At 42.9% G+C, this 16,410-nt stretch overlaps 1 protein-coding gene across 1 annotated transcript; it reads right to left on the reverse strand.

Moving 5' to 3' along the window:
• Positions 1–9,732: 9,732 nt before the first annotated feature.
• Positions 9,733–10,273, reverse strand: nppal (natriuretic peptide A-like). The gene is made up of 2 exons (XM_085345233.1): positions 10,190–10,273; positions 9,733–10,041 (listed from the first exon to the last, which is right to left on the reverse strand). The coding sequence occupies exons 1-2, from the start codon at positions 10,271–10,273 to the stop codon at positions 9,733–9,735; spliced, it is 393 nt and encodes a 130-aa protein (XP_085201359.1).
• Positions 10,274–16,410: the final 6,137 nt, after the last annotated feature.

Below are 16,410 nucleotides of genomic sequence, written 5' to 3' on the forward strand. Positions count from 1 at the left end.
ATTACCTATTCCAGTAGCTGCTGGGGCCGGAGAGGAGCATTTTCATCCAGACACAGGAGCTGGCGTGACAGAAACTGACAGCGAAGATAAAGGAAGAGCGCTGCAAAGTTCAAGAGCACATCAATCAAATAAAAACTGCCCAAGCATCCGGGTCGTGCCAGGAGTTTTTTCCACAGTGGTGCTGAGGAAAATTTCCTCCAGGCCCAGGAGCGCCCGTACAAAGGGAGCGGCTAGATTCTGGCAATTTTCACTGGGAGACAAAGTGCTTGTATTAGTCTCTCCTTGTAGCTTCTCTGGTGACCCTGTAGCTTCTCCAGACCCTTCTCCGGTGGCTGGAGGTGCCAAATTTCAGCTTTCTGGCCTCCCCCTATTGTGATAACCATCTCATACAGGCCCAGAGAGCAGATTTTGCTGTGTTGCAATAGCAGTTTTTGCAGATGTGTTCTCCCCCCTGCCCGGCTGTACAAATGCCATGGAGCAACATTTTGAAATGCGGCCTGATGTGACAGCACGTTCAGAGGTTACCTGAACGCCAGAGACAAACTGTGCAAAAGGAATTGTTTGAACTGCTCAAGCTGGGAATGATAGAAGAGTCAAACAGTGCATGGAAGAGTCGCACAGCCCCATAGTTCTTGTACTAAAGAAACATGGGTCCTTAGCCAACAGGCTTCAGTTCATCTCAGAATGGTTAAAACATACCTTCTTAGTTGAGCCCTGGCTAGATGTTGAACAGGCACTATGCAAGGATCTAGAGATTTCAGACCTACCATTTATTAGCTCAAACATCAAAAGACATGAATGCTTTAAAAGTATCAACATCAGCTTTTCTCTAACAGCATGGTGGGAGTTTCTAAAAATAACGGAGTCTTCATTAATCCCATGCAAACGTACACCTATCTGGAATAACCCTGACATATTACAAAACAATAATATGATTAATTTCCCAGAATGGAGTTGTAAAGGAATTAAATACTTAGAACATATATTAGAGGGAACAGAATTTATTCCATTTGACAGACTAGTTGAACAATATGGGATCAACAAGACAAGGTTTTTAGAATATCAACAAATTAAATCCATAGTAAAAAAGAAATTTAACCTCAGTCAAGTTGAATTACAAACACCACTAAGTGCGGCACATTTTCTTACTCTTAAATCCCCCAAATTATTATCTAAAATATACAGAACACTTTCTAAATTAGATGAATCAATATCCCTTCCTACTGCAAAGTGGGAAGCAGATTTATCAGTCAACCTAGACCAAAACTTCTGGTCTCAGATTTGCTTAAAAACTTTTAAATTAATTAAAAATCCCAGTCTGCAATTAATACAATACAAAATACTACATAGAGTGCACTATACAGGTCATCGGATGTTCAAGATGGGCTTTACATCTTCCAACAACTGCTCACACTGTCAAGGCAATACACCAGACAATTACATCCACGCTCTTTGGTTCTGTCCACCAGTGCAAAAGTTTTGGCGCGAGATATGTGAAGACTTATCAAAGTGTCTGAAATGTAACATTCCAACTTCCCCCTTAGTGTGTCTACTGGGCAGCTTAGATAATGTCACTTCAGAAAAGAATATAGCCCATATGATCTTCACTGCCCTATGCATAGCCAAGAAAACAGTCCTCATGAACTGGAAAAATAAAAATAATCTTAATTCTAACCAATATAGAAATTATCTATTAGATTACATTAGTCTTGACACAGCCTCTGCCACCACATTAGATCAATTGCTCTGGGCCCCTTTTATCAGCTCCATCACCTAGTGGGGGTGGGGGGTCATAGTTTGGTCCCGCCTTCACTGTTGTGATTGGTGTGGGGGTAGGGACAGGCTTAGGGCGTCGGGGGGTTCCCGGGAGGCATCTTCCTTGGGGGGCTCAACCCGGGGTAGCGGTCACGTCCGGTTGGGGGCTCTGTTGGCTCTCAGGTGACTGTTTCCTCGCGGCTGCGTGCAGCGGGGCTAGGGGAGGGTCTGTGCTGACGGACGTGGGTTACTGACCTGGCAACCTGGCTGCCCCTGGGTGGGTCCGGGATGGGCGTGAGGTTCTGGGGGCGCTCCGTCTCTGGGCTGGGGCCCGGGCTGGGCCTCGGGGGCTTGGGTCCTGGTTGGTGTGCTGCCGGGGTTGTGGGCGGGTGGGTGCATGGGGGCCCGGCCCTGGAGCAGGGTGCCGCCGGTGCGTCGAGCCGCCTGGGGGGCTCTTCAACTGGTGGGGGGGATGGTCACATCTTGCAGGAGCTTTCTTCTCTTCAGGAACTCTCTGCAGGAGGGGGAGATACAGGAGAGGTGGAGGAAGATCTCAGCCTGGGCGTTTACCGTCTTATGTAGTCTGGAAGATGTGTGGATGGTGGGGTGGGTGCAGTTTTCTCTGTGGTGGGGTTGGGTGGACTGTCCAGGGCTCTGTGGAGCCGGAGGGCGCTACTGCACTGGGCCCCGGTCTGATGGGCCTGGGCCCCCCTTCCCTGGCGGGTCGCGGAGGGTGGGAGTGCCTACTGGGGTCAGCGGGGGAGCTGGCCCCAGGGAGGGGTTACCTGCCCCTCCCTTCCTTCCCTCCCCATCTCCAGCTGCCTCCCTCTTCCCGCTCCTCCACAACCACCCACACATGCAGGGCCTTGGAGTGGGGGTATGTCACCAGGGTGCAGAGGAGGCTACCCACCCCCCCCGTCCCCTTCTGGCTGCCTCTGCCTCAATTTTATCCCACAACTTAGACATTCACATTATTCACACTCTCATTACACATACATATAGGATCTTGGGGGTGGGCACAATCACGGAGTCCAAATTACCATCAGGGTGTATACCTCACCCCTGACGTCGTTGCCCACCTCTCAATTTTAAATACACTTAGTCATTGAGGGCTAGCAGGAGGGACTATGCGCTTACCTGCTGCTCCTTGGCAGGTAGCTCCATGCCCTCCTGGGTTTTAATTACACCTTAGAACACATATGCATCAACACTACAATGAGCGGGTGGAGGGAGGTTTGGAGTCTTCTCCCACTCCCATTCTCTGCGGCCTGCTGGAGCGGGAGGGCTAGTAGGAGGAGTTGGCCGTCCGACTGCGGTCTGGGGTGTGGGGCCTCCCTGCTGCTGCGGAGTCGGGGTGGTCTGCCTCTCCCCACCGCAGGGAAAAGGGTAACACCACCTGGGTCTGGGTGCAATTCCCCCCTCCAGGGGCAAGGGTACCTAGACCCGGTTTGTAGAGTACGCTTGGGGAGTGTGATTGTGTGTACAACGTCTCTTTATGTCTGTCTCCACGTTGGTTGAGTGTGGAGTGAGTGCATATGAGAGCATGAGGGTGGGAATGGATGTTTGTGTCTGTGGGTGCCTGTATGTCTGTGTCTATATGTCAGGTTGGGTATCAGACGCCACCTCTCTGGGGACACCTCAGGCCCTCCAAGGTTTGGAGGCCTATCTCCACCCACCACCACTTCCCCTGCCGGTGGCGGACTCCCTCAGGTGTCGGTGTGTTGGTGGTTCTTTGTGTCTGGGGGTGGGCATCCGGGTACACACCGGCTCACTCCTTGGCGGCCGCTTGTCGGGGCCTGGGGCCTGGGGCTCGCTCGGGCCCCTTTGGAGGTGGGGTGCCCCCGGCCTCTCGGCCTGGGGCTCGATCACTCAGGCACAGCTGGGGGCCGGCGGAGCTCACGGGCGCGTCACTGCAACTCCCCCTGACTTCTGCTCCGCGGCTGCTGGGCGAGCCCTCATCTGGGACTCTCCTCAGCTCTTACTGGAACAGTGGCGCGGCTGCCCCTCTGTTGGTCTTCCATGGTCTCTTGTGTTCTGGGGGCCTCTGGATGTCTGGAGTTTTGATCTCCTCCATACCCGCTTCACACCCTGGAGGACGGGGCTGTGGCCCCCCCACACTCCCTAGCAGATCATTACATGGAGAAACCTTTGGAATGCAAGCATGCTGATCCACACAGGTATGCACACATGGGTATTCACAGACGCGGACTAAAGCTTTCTTGGCTGCTGCCTCAAAGCACACTGTGCGCTGTCTATCTTGCGTGCTGCACAATATCGTTTATTATTTAGTAAATATTGATATCTATGACTAGCTAATTTATTGTGATGGTGCTTTGTTTTCTCTATTATTATGTTGCTCTTTGTTGTTTGCTGTCTCCTCTGTTTGTTTTTTTTGTTTGTTTGTTTTTTTTTTTTCTCCATACAGGTGACCCAGGAGTTCTTTTTTTTTTTTTTTTTTTTTTTTTTTTTTCTCTCTCTCTTCCCCCCCCCCCCCCTCTCACCGTCTCTTCTCCCCTTTGGTTTTCTTTCTTCCTCTCCCCCTCTTTCTCTCATTCATTCCCCCTGTCCTATTTATAAAAAAAAAAAAAAAAAAAATGACAAAGGATGAACTGAAGCTCTGCCATCACGTAATGTCGCATACTGCTGTTTCTGATGTCATTTAAAAAAAAAAAAAAGAAAAAAAAGAAAAAAAAAAAGAAACATGGGTCCATATGGTTCTGTGTTGAAGTTGAATGAGGTTTGATGTTTGATCGACGAGCTCCTGGACCAGTTGGGCAGAGCTAGTTTTTTTTTTTACGATGCTAGACTTAACCAAGGGCAACTGGCAGATTCCCTTATCTGCAAAGAACATCCTTCACGAGCAGATAGAGAAAGTGGCTGAAATCCAGAAATCCAAGAGTGGCTGAACAAGGCACTAATTGTGGCAGTACAGAAACAAGCTTTCAGCACAAGATCTATAGAGAATGAAACGCCACAACAAAGTGGCCGGCATATTGTACAGCAGGGGTCCCCAATCCCAGTCCACGAGGGCCGGTGTCCTGCAGGTTTTAGATCTCGCCCTGGGTCAACACACCTGAATCACATGATTAGTTCATTACCAGGCCTCTGAAGAACTTCAAGACATGTTGAGAAGGTAATTTATCCATTTAAATCAGCTGTGATGGATCATGACACATCTAAAACCTGCAGGGACACCGGCCCTCGTGGTATGGGATTGGGGACCCCTGATCTACAGTAACATTGTAGCACTCCTACCCTTTTATTCAAAAGGCCTGCTTTCAGTAATGGTGACCACAAACACTTACCAACAATGCCATGGCCACGGTTAGAAAAACTGCTGAAACGGCCAGCAGTTTTTCTAACCGTAACAGTGGTCCCAGTGGTAATCGGAGTACTTGGTGCAGTGACTCCCAAGCTAGACGAGTGGCTCCAGCAGATCCCAGGAACAACATCGGAGATCTCTGTCCAGAAGAGTGCAATCCTGGAAACAGCTAAGATGCTGTGCAGCACCCTAAAACTCCCAGGGCTCTGGTAGAGGACCCGAGCTTGAATGATGGACTTTAGACAATAATACAATAATATATGGTGATGGTGACGATTTAATGATTTTGTTTGCTTTCCACCAGGATGTTACCAACTTCTAATTTCTAACTTCTTAAGTTCTACATCTATCTGTGAGTCCTCCACCATAGTCCCCTTGCCTAAGAAGCCCCACATCACCGGCCTGAATGACTACAGACCGGTGGCACTCACCCCAGTGGTAATGAAATGCTTTGAGAAGCTGGTCCGCAGACACATCACAGCAGCCCTGCCCCGCAGCCTGGATCCACACCAGTTTGCCTACAGAGCAAACCGATCCACGGAAGACGCTGTAGCCACAGCACTCCATGCTGCATTAACTCACCTGGAAGAGCATGGTAGCTATGTGCGGATGCTCTTCGTGGATTACTGCTCAGCTTTTAACACCATCCTTCCACACAAACTGGTGGCCAAGCTACAAGACCTGGGGCTTCCATACAGCACCTGCATGTGGATCAACAGCTTCCTCTCGGGCCGTAGACAGAGAGTCAGAGTTGGCCATCACACATCCTCAGCCCTGAGTCTCAGCACTGGCTCACCCCAGGGCTGTGTGCTCAGTCCACTGCTCTACTCTCTCTACACACACGACTGCACTCCTCGCCACCACAGCAACATCTTTGTGAAATTTGCAGATGACACCACAGTGGTGGGGCTCATTTCCAAGGGAGACGAGTCTACGTACAGAGACGAGGTGGAGCAGCTGACGTCATGGTGTAAGGCCAATAACCTCCTCCTCAACACTTCAAAAACCAAAGAACTCATAATAGACTTCAGAAGGAAAAAGGCAGAGATCCAACCACTATTCATAAATGGGGACTGTGTAGAAAGGGTGGCAAGCTTCCGCTTCCTGGGAGTCAATATAGAGGAGAACCTTTCCTGGAGTGTGAACACCTCCGAGCTGCTGAAAAAGGCCCAACAGAGACTGTACTTCCTGAGAATTCTCAGGAGGAATAACATCACACAGAGACTGCTGGTGTCCTTCTACAGAGCCACCATTGAGAGTGTTCTAACTTACTGCATATGCATCTGGTACACTAGCTGCACAGGGGCTCAGAGGAAAGCACTCCAAGGGATCATTAACACCGCCCAAAAGATCACTGGCTGCCCTCTCCCCACACTGGAAGTTCTACACAACGCCCACTGTTTTAAAAAGGCCCAAAACATCATAAAAGACACCTCACATCCTGGCCACTCCCTGTTCGAACTGTTGCCCTCAGGCAGACGGTACAGGGCAATCAGAGCAAGGACTAATAGACTCAAACACAGCTGTTATCCAACTGCAATAACACATCTGAATACTACAAAAAAATGTCCATCACGCCACTCTTGTGTTAATCTATGCACGGTCTGAAGCATGTGTGTGGGAATGTATGTGAATGTTTTACTGTTATATCTTATTAGTATTTTAAGTATTCTATCTATTTTATTTATTGAATTTTATTGTTTTATTTATATTTTGATATTGCTAGGGATGATGCAATGATCGGGGACCATTCTTAATTTCGCTGTTCTCATGACAATGACAATAAAGTTTCTGATTCTGATTCTGATTCTGATTGTAGGTTTTCTTTTGTATCCATTTGATTAAATATTTTAGTTCACTGTGACATAATAATGCAAATTTGTACTGCTTCTAATCTATCATGTCATTTATTATCTTGTAGTGTTGCTATGGCAATTTTGGGTTTCTTGTTTTTCCGATAGATTTTTGTTGCTCATGCATCGAGGAATTTAAACCAGTTGTCTGTGAGTGCTATTGGGGGCATTAAGAACTGATAATTATTGTGTGGACTTTAATTTTGACTGTTGCAAATCAGCCAGTTAATGACAACAGAAGGTTGATCCAGTGTTTGAGCAGATACTCACTCGTATTATTTGAGGTATTTGTGTCTAACTGATGAAAACAGTCATACAATTTAAAAAGGCCCCGACATAGTTTGGACTGGCTGTGCTGGTAAAATGTGTCTATATTGGAACAATAGTCATGAGGAATGGGTCAAAAAATTGAGAAGTAGTAACTAAAGGAAGCATCTAATACTCTACGAGTGTATACATGCCCACCTGACAAGCTTCACTACTAATTAGGTTTGTTTCACTAATAGATCCTGCCCTTGACTGTGGCAACAACTTGAAATGAGGTTCTAACGACAGTCAACAACACCTATGTTAAGTAATAAGTAGGTAAAACATACTTTATTTCCTCTTCGGTAAGAAATACTTGACCACAAAGGAATACTTTTTGTCATAACTCATGGGTGTTTTATTTTATAATTGAAGATTTCAACACAATGTAAATGTAAACATTCAGTTGGTTTCATCACACAAATATCACAAAAATAATGTTTACTCAAGTGAGTGAAAATAAACTGCACATTTTTTATTGTTTATATTTGGTTGGAACCCTTTGAGTGGTCAATAAAAAACTATTCAGTTCCAACTTTTAGATGTTCGTTGACCGAGGGGCTGGTATTTAATCCCGACTGACTGACCCCACATATTTAGCCAGTCTTACTGTTTGTGTGCGTTGTACTTCTACCTGCCAACCCGCAGGATTAGCCATCAGTTATGAAGCACTTCTTTTCTTCTTTTTGTAAGATATAGTTACTTGTTACTGTACAGCAGAATATTATATGATTCATATAATATTATATAATGTATCAGACAAAACACAATGAAGTTTCATGCAGTGAAGCTATTAGACAATATCTAAAACAAGATAAATAAGGCTGATGTCAGGCTAATATATTTTACATTCTGCTTTCATCTGAACAGCACAGAAACAGTGCAGTGACAGAGCACATTTATCTGTGAAGTAGTCACTGACATAATAAAAAAAAAGTGTCTATTTTTGGGCACCAGTTTAGCTCAGTTGGATGAGCAGGTGACCATATGTAGCATGGCTGAGAGCAGGCGGCTGGGTTTGGACCTAGTCCTTTGCTGCATGTCTTCCATTCTCTCCTTCACTTTCCTGTCAGCCTTCACTGTTTCTGTCTAATAAAGCCAAAAAGTATATTTTAAAAAATACTTCATTTTTGTACTTTTGCTCATCATTTGAGAATTTTTATTGGTTTCTTTTTTGTTCTGAGACTGGTTGAGAAATTACAACAAAGTTGTAGAAATTTGGTGAAATTCAGTTTGATTCATTTTGTCATTTTTAACATTAATTGTTTGCTTGTTTTTTCATTTTGGTCTACTGGCATGTACAATCAAGAACATGTGGAACCAAATGTTTCATATGCCGTGTCTCTGAAAGCTGTGATTTATATCTTGTACCTCAAATACTCAAATATGAGAGCTTTGACTATGGAGTGCTTGTGAAGCCTAACCCAGCAGCTTTTTATTTTCATCCATCCATCTCCTGCTAACCAGTTCAGGGTGGGATGGCTCCTAGCTCAGCTATCATGGGGTGAGAGTCAGAGTGCATTCACGGAAATTTTAAAAAATATATTCATTATATTTTAAGAAATATAGGCATTTAAAAAAAAACGTCTATATTGCTCCTAATGGAAACAATAAAATCAGCAGAAGTGATCTTGTTTCCTATCAGGTGATCACATGATCAAATGAAACAAACCAAACAAATCCTTCAGGTACCGGCTCCCCAAATCACAGACACCTTTATTTCACGTGTATATATCTCATTAAAATATTTCCTGGGAAAGTCTGGAGCTGCTTTAAATTATGTCAGGAAAGAATTGAATGCAACACTCAGCAATTATGCAAAATAACTGTTTTACTGCAGTACATTCTATTACAAGGCAACTCTTATACAACAGCATAAAATAAATAATAAATACATTTATAATAATTTAACAGCTCACATTTGAAAAAGGAAAACACAGTTTTGAATATGAACCATGTACAGCAGAGTCTGAATCAACCGCCCTTTAAAGTGTCAGTCAAAACCTTGTGGTGTGAGGGGAGCTCGGCTCTTGGTTGCGTTTCACACTGATGCGCTGAAGGTCCCCGCCTGCTGACAGAACAACACGTTATTAGTCCCAGTGAAGAGCCACCCTCACCTGCTAGAACTGCCCAGCTGTTCTCACACAATGACATACGAAATCCGATCTGATTAATTATATGTATAATGATATTTATTAAAAATAAATAAACAAAATAGGATGTGACTTAAATCTTCCACATAGGGACCATAATACTGCTTCTACCATCGATTTATATTCATATTAACAAATCATATCAAGTTATACATGAACGCAAAATACCTCTGCATCAAGACAATATTTTAACTGCATGTATTCATAAAATGTAACATTTAGTGGCGCAAATTGTTTCTGTTACTCAGAATGAAAAGAAAGACATTGAAACTATGTTTGTCTTTTTTTCTGTCTTGCAACTATTCCAAATAGCGTTAAACGGAAAGTTTTCTGCTTCTTACCTTTAGCATCCCAGCCCACTGAAGGAACCGATCCTCTCTAATCGGACCCCGAAACAGCTCCTCATCCCACCCTTCTTATACCGGCTCCACGAGCGCTTGGAGGTCCTCACGAGATCTTTGAAGATGCGGGAAAGGAGGTTCTGTTTAGCCACCAGTGCGGAGTTACTGGGGTCAGAGGAGTCCCATGGCTGTTCCTCTGGCGCCCCGAACACCGACTTGCCCGTGTGCAGGTCTTTCCCCTCCACCTCAGTCTCGTCTGCGGGGAGTAACGGTGAGGCGTTGATCTCCTCTTCTAAAAGCTGCTTGAAACTCTGAGGAGAAATGAAATAAAGATGCTTTTAGAATAAAGTTGCCATTTCTGCACAGTGCTAAGAAACTAACCCGCAAAGATTCAGCAATAAATAACTCATCATTATAAAAGGAGACATTTACACCAGCTGAAAGCTCAGGTAAACTCACCTGAAGGTCAGAAACGGGTTTGGCTCCTACGAAATGAAGCAGTAACAGCAGAGACACGCCGCAAACAGAGACAGTCAAACTCATTTTCTTTTGTTTTTCTTGCTCTTTTCTGTGAGGACCAGCTGACGCACTCAGTCCGTCTCTGCTCCACTGGCTGTCCAACGGTGGACAGGTGCAGCTTTTATACGCGACCTGATTCCGTCATCAGTGCTGGGGAAATTAACGAGGTGTGACTAATGTTCCCACACGTGGGAGTAGAGTCTAACCTGACTGCTGTAGGCGTTCAAACTCCTCTGAAGCTCTCTCTGCTGCTCAGTGTCAGAGCTTCATTTTAGAGTTGAATTACTCACGACATGGAACATCGCATCTGTTTGGCTTTCACTGCCATAACTTTGTGACAATACGCATCAACACACTTTGTTATAAATGTGTAATTACTCAAGAACAAATGAGAAAGGATTTTGGAAGTTGGCATTTGGATAGCTGACCCTTATAATCACTTCTTAACTTTATCAGCCCTGTAAGTACAGTACATGGTGAGTAGTTGGTTTGGAAATACCATATTAGTGACTCTTCAAGTAATTGAGCTCATTCATTTTTATTTCTGAGCCATAGTCGTAATTATATCGCGAGACCTGCCTGAATTCCAAACATAGAATTGGCACAAATATAGATGTTAGTATGTTTACAGCACAGGTACAAGTACTGGTTTATTATTTTAAATTTTCAACATAATAACTCAAAATGTCAGGTTTTGTTTGTTGGAGTTTTTTAGTACCAGACCAGTGCTAATCCCTCAGACCTGATTGTGGGTTATCAAGTCGAAATGTTGTGTTGAACATTTTGCATTTTTGAAGTGATGTAAATGACATTTAACTGTATTAGGTAATTAAGGTGGCGTATGAAAAATACTTGTATTAAAGCACTTTTAAATGCAAGATAAAAATGGAGTAACTGTTCCTCAACTCCAGATTAGAATAAAGTTTGGTTAAGGTTTGGCGAAGCCCAGTCAAACTAATGTGTTCTGAAGTGATGAGCCACATGTGCACATACCGCTGCCCCTAGCTCACCTCCCTGCAGACATGTACCAGGGGTAAATGATGAGCGATTAGCCCTGAACCCTATGAAGCTGAGCACACCGTGTGGAGGTGGATGGAGGCTAATTGACATTTCACCAGGTTCTCAGCTGGAGGGCTATCATATGAAATTGGCGCAGGCAGCAGTGAACAATTCACATGGTTTTTATGGAAGAAATCTGCACTTTTCTAATTTGTTACACAGACAAAGATACTACATGTCTACATGTGCCAGATGTGATGCTGTCAGACAGAAGACAGGCATTTAGAGCCTTTGTTTCTCAGCATTTAAGAAACTAAACAAACATATTGTATGAACCACTGTGCTTTAATTTTGGGGCTTATATGCAATAGTTACATGATAAAAGATAAAATGCAATTTTTTAATGCTGTGCTGAGAAACTTTGTCCTGCCATTTTTAGTTCTTTCTTTAGTTGTTGATTATTGGAGGGTTTTTCTGCCTCTTGGCCCATTTTCAGCAGTGGAAGCTCAGTCAGGTTAATATCAGTCAAATGGCTAAGCTACTGTACAAAACTGACAATATGTTTTATGTCATTGTTCAACTCGTACAACTCTTCTTTCAGTGGACATTTTATTGCACTTGTACTTGTACAGACGTTAATGGAAGCAATGTTTTTTAGTGTTTTTCAGTGTTCACTATATGTATTCTAAGTTGACGGGCAGCTTCTACAATTAATTTTATTCTCATTTTCCTTTTCAGATTTTTTTAGTCTTACATGTATGGACAAGGTTCAAACTGGCTGCTGTTCCAATCATGTGTTTAAGCACTCGTAGACTGTATGACCCGCCCAGTAATGACGTGCTGTCACTGGGCACTGCCACTCAATGGGGTATGATTCATTACTAGCAGATGCTTGATGAAGAAACATGATGAAACATGATGGTTAAATATCTTTTCTCGGTCTCTTAGCTCTTTGTGTTTCTTTATACACACACTAAAGCTAATAGAGTCATAAGAAAGAAAATTTGACCTTCATGTTGTGCATGATTAAATATCCAAGTTTGCAGCTTTATGGAGCAAAACTGAAACAACCGTCAACATCAGGTTAGGTACATGAACACACAACATTTTAGGATATTTTGGAGGTTGCTGGATAAATACTAATCAAAAATCACTGGGATTTCAGACAGACACCAAAAATAATAAAAAAATTTAAAAATAATAAAACAAAAAAAGCACTCGGTTGTAAGGTCAAAGCAAACAGGGCTAAGTAGTTCTTTCTTTCTTAAAAAGCAACAGTTACACATTTATGATTAATTATAAACACCTCTAACTTAGCATGATGTAAAGAGAACAGGTAGACGTGGTCTTTGACCAGTGAAAGACAGCAAGCAGGTCAACAAGCCTGTTGTTCACAAGGCCTCTACAGTATTTCACCCAGACTATGGACTCTTGTGGACAACAGGCATGCAACCAACTACCCCATGTTTAACTGATGTGTGCACATACCATAATAATATTAATGCACATGTCTCCTTCTAAAGATTACATTTTACATTTATATAGCACATATAGCATGGATGGATGTGAGCTATGAAACTGTAGGAAGGAACTGTTGAAACTAGGTTAAGGAATCCTTTGTGGGTCTAGTGAAAGAATTTAAATAATAGGAGATCACTTGAAAGAACTGAATGCGATTTATTGAGATAAAGAAGTTGTATGACTCCAGTGACCCATCGTAGCAGATCAGAATCCCAATGGTGACCCCCACCCACATCTGCTGAGCTCAGCTGGAACCACAACGCAAGTGCCCTGATAAGGAAGGCCCAGCAGCAGCTGCACTTCCTCCATGACCTAAGGAAGAATAACCTGGACCAGGAGCTGCTGCTGGCCTTCGCCCGCTCCTCTGTGGAGAGCATGCTCTCCTGCTGCTGGTGTTTGGTACACAGGGGCCATTACTGAGAACAGGAAGGCTGTACCAAGGGTCATTAACACCGCCCAAAAAAATATTGGCTGCCCTCTGCCCCCCCATCTCTCACACACACACACACACACACACACACACACACACACACACACACACACACACACACACACACACACTCTACTCAGACTAAGTCCTTTGCACTACTTTCAAGCACTTTGCTGTCTGTCCTCTGATGTGTTTGTGCTGTCCTACTGCTTATATTTTACACCATGCAGGGTTGGTGTGGACCACCCACAGTTTCATTTTGCACAGTGGCTGGGACTATTCTATTCTATTCTATTCTATTCTATTCTATTCTCAGTGTCCAAAGCTGTATTGTGAGTAAGAAACGCAGCACCTGATACAGGATGTGACTGAAAGACAGTCAGTCATGGATGATCCTCTGAGCTTCCTGTCATCATTTAGCTTATTGCCAAAGCACTGCTGGAAACAACTCTCAGCTGTGTGCTTTAAGCAGCTCCTCAACCCCACATGAGCCTGCTTTCCCATTGAAACATGGCTGAATGAATGAAGTAATAAGTTGTTTCATTTTAGTTGTTTCATACATAGAAACATTGCAATGTGAAAGTGTTTTACAATGTTTGCTGAAAACAATATTTAAAATAAACTGGACTGAAAATCAGTAGCAACGGGTCCTACAAGGTGAGGAAGCCAAGTTGTCAAAATGTATGTACGAGGTCACAAAAGGGGTACAACAGTGAGCGTCTACAGCATTTGTAAAAAACAGTGGGGGCACTTTCATGGTGTGGGGCAGCATGAAAGCTATTTAAAGAAATGTTGGCTAAAGATGTCAGACTGTGTTGAAGAATTAAGATGACTTTCAAGCTTGCTAGAACTGTACAATCTCCGCTTTTGACTTGTATAACTGCATTTCCACGTATGATTGCACATATTTCTATCAGTCATTGCATCTGCCTTCTATTTTCATAGCATAATATAAACCAAAGGAACTTTTTTGCAGTACTGTAACTAGATGTCAGTGTTACGTTTCTTCATGACTCATCTTTTTTAATTCACCATGTGTTTATACACTATTCAGCATTTAACCATTAATTATTATTAATCTCCCTCCCCTCACCCTCAGCTGGCTGCCCCTGAGCCTGATTCTGCTGGAAGTTTCTTCCTGTTAAGAAGGGAGTTTTTCCTTCCCACTGTTGCAAAGTGGTTTCCCATAGGGGGATTGTTTTCTCTGAATGACTGTAAAATGTAAAGCTTCTTGAATGAACTCTTGTTGTGATTCAGTGTATGCAGATAAAACCGAATTGAATTGAGCTGAATTAGTGTTGGAAGACCTCAATAGTGCCCAGTCCAAATCGAGGATACAGGTTTGGTTTAAGAAGTGGATTAATTAAGACACAATGCCTTTGTTTGTATTGCATTTGGAGATCATTATGCATGTGTGTGGATATTTTTTGCACTTACTAAATGTATTTATTTCTGTTCATCAAGAAATCCACAAAGTATACCAAGATATTAAAGAAACTGACTGCTGACAAACGTCTGTTTTTTTCTGTTTTCTTTTCTTATGACTGTGTAGTTTCTTTCTGACCTTCTTCCAGCCCACAGCTTAGACATTTCCACCTACTGCTAATCATTCACAACCATTCCAAAAATAGCCATCAAAATTCACTTCCATAAACAATAAGCCAGCTTCAGTTAACTCGTTAACTTGTTGGTAGACACTGAATGTTTCAAATATTACCAGCTTGTGTCTATTTTTGACTTGCAACCCCCCCACAGGGTAATTATGTTTCTGTAATAAAGCCATTTCTTAGTTGTGAGAAAAGCAGCAACATATGAAACTGAGTGTAGAAATAACAGGACTTTGGCTGTGTCGACTTTTATGCATCGTGCTTTCCTTTCTTCCTTTTTACATCATCACGGTCAATTTAATTCTATTCAAGTTTTATTTATGTATCACCGATTCAAAACAGCAGTTGTTTTATATTGCAACACAAAGACCCTAACAAGAATTCATTGTAAATTCATTGTGGTGCACTTTCTAAGAAGAGAGCGTGTGACCTTGATGGCTCAGAGAACTGCAACGTTAGATAAGACAATGCAGGATAATAGGGCATGATTCAAAGCTTATAACTCACATTAACGGCAGGTAGGTTTGCAATTTGTGTCTTTAGCGGGAACCAGAACAGTGATCATTCATTTCTCAAGCATATATGAAAACCAAGTGCCAGTGAAGCTCTAGCTCCTTTGCACTTTTACATAAAAAGAAACTTTAAAATGAGTTCTAACCATAACATGAATCTAATTAGTTAAAAACAAAATCTATGTTTAAAATGAGAAAATGGCCAATAAAAGTATGAAAGAAACAGCTAGTACAACTTTAATTTGTCAGTTTTAGTTTAAGAGAAGAGGAAGTCAATGCCTGTTGTCTATCATGTTGCCAATAAGTGTCTAAGAACTTAACAATGAATGGATAAAAATATAAAAGCCCAAAATTCCTGTCATATCAGTGCACATGCGCCAACCAGCATGTGGCCTGTTACAGTTTCTCTGTCTTGGCCAGTGCAATCCTCTATGCTGTTGCATGCTGGAGGAGTAGATTGAGGGTTGCTGATGATAACAGACTCAATAAACTGATCCACAAGGCCAGTAATGTTGTGGGGATGGAGCTGGACTCTCTTAAGGTGGTGTCAGAGAGGCAGATGTTGTCCAAGATAAAGACAATGTTGGATAATACCTCCCACCCACTCCATGACATGCTGGTCAGTCACAGGAACACGTTCAGTAAAAGACTGAGATTACCAAAAAGCACCACTGAACAACACAGGAAACCATTCCTGCCTGTGGCCAGGTCCCTGTACAACTCCTCCATCTAACACACTGTAAACACTGCAATAGCTACACCCTTTCTGCACATGCTCTTCTTTCTTTCTTTCTTTCTTTCTTTCTTTCTTTCTTTCTTTCTTTCTTTCTTTCTTTCTTTCTTTCTTTTTCAGATATTAATCAGTAAGTGACTTATATGTATGTATATATATTGTGCTATTTCTAACTTCTTGAATTGTCTGTTTTTGTTACTGTTTGTACTGGAGCACTGTAACCAACATAATTTCCCCTAGGGATCAATAAAGTATTCTGATTCTGATATATGTATAAACTATATACAGTAGCTATGCTAACACATTTTTAATAACATCTGCATCCCCAATTCCCAAATTGTTGGGACAGTGTAAAATGT

This window comes from Diplotaxodon limnothrissa, linkage group LG20, assembly GCF_057381915.1.
Source record: "Diplotaxodon limnothrissa isolate DT_005_m linkage group LG20, D_limnothrissa_male_GT1.1, whole genome shotgun sequence".
NCBI lineage: Eukaryota > Metazoa > Chordata > Actinopteri > Cichliformes > Cichlidae > Diplotaxodon > Diplotaxodon limnothrissa.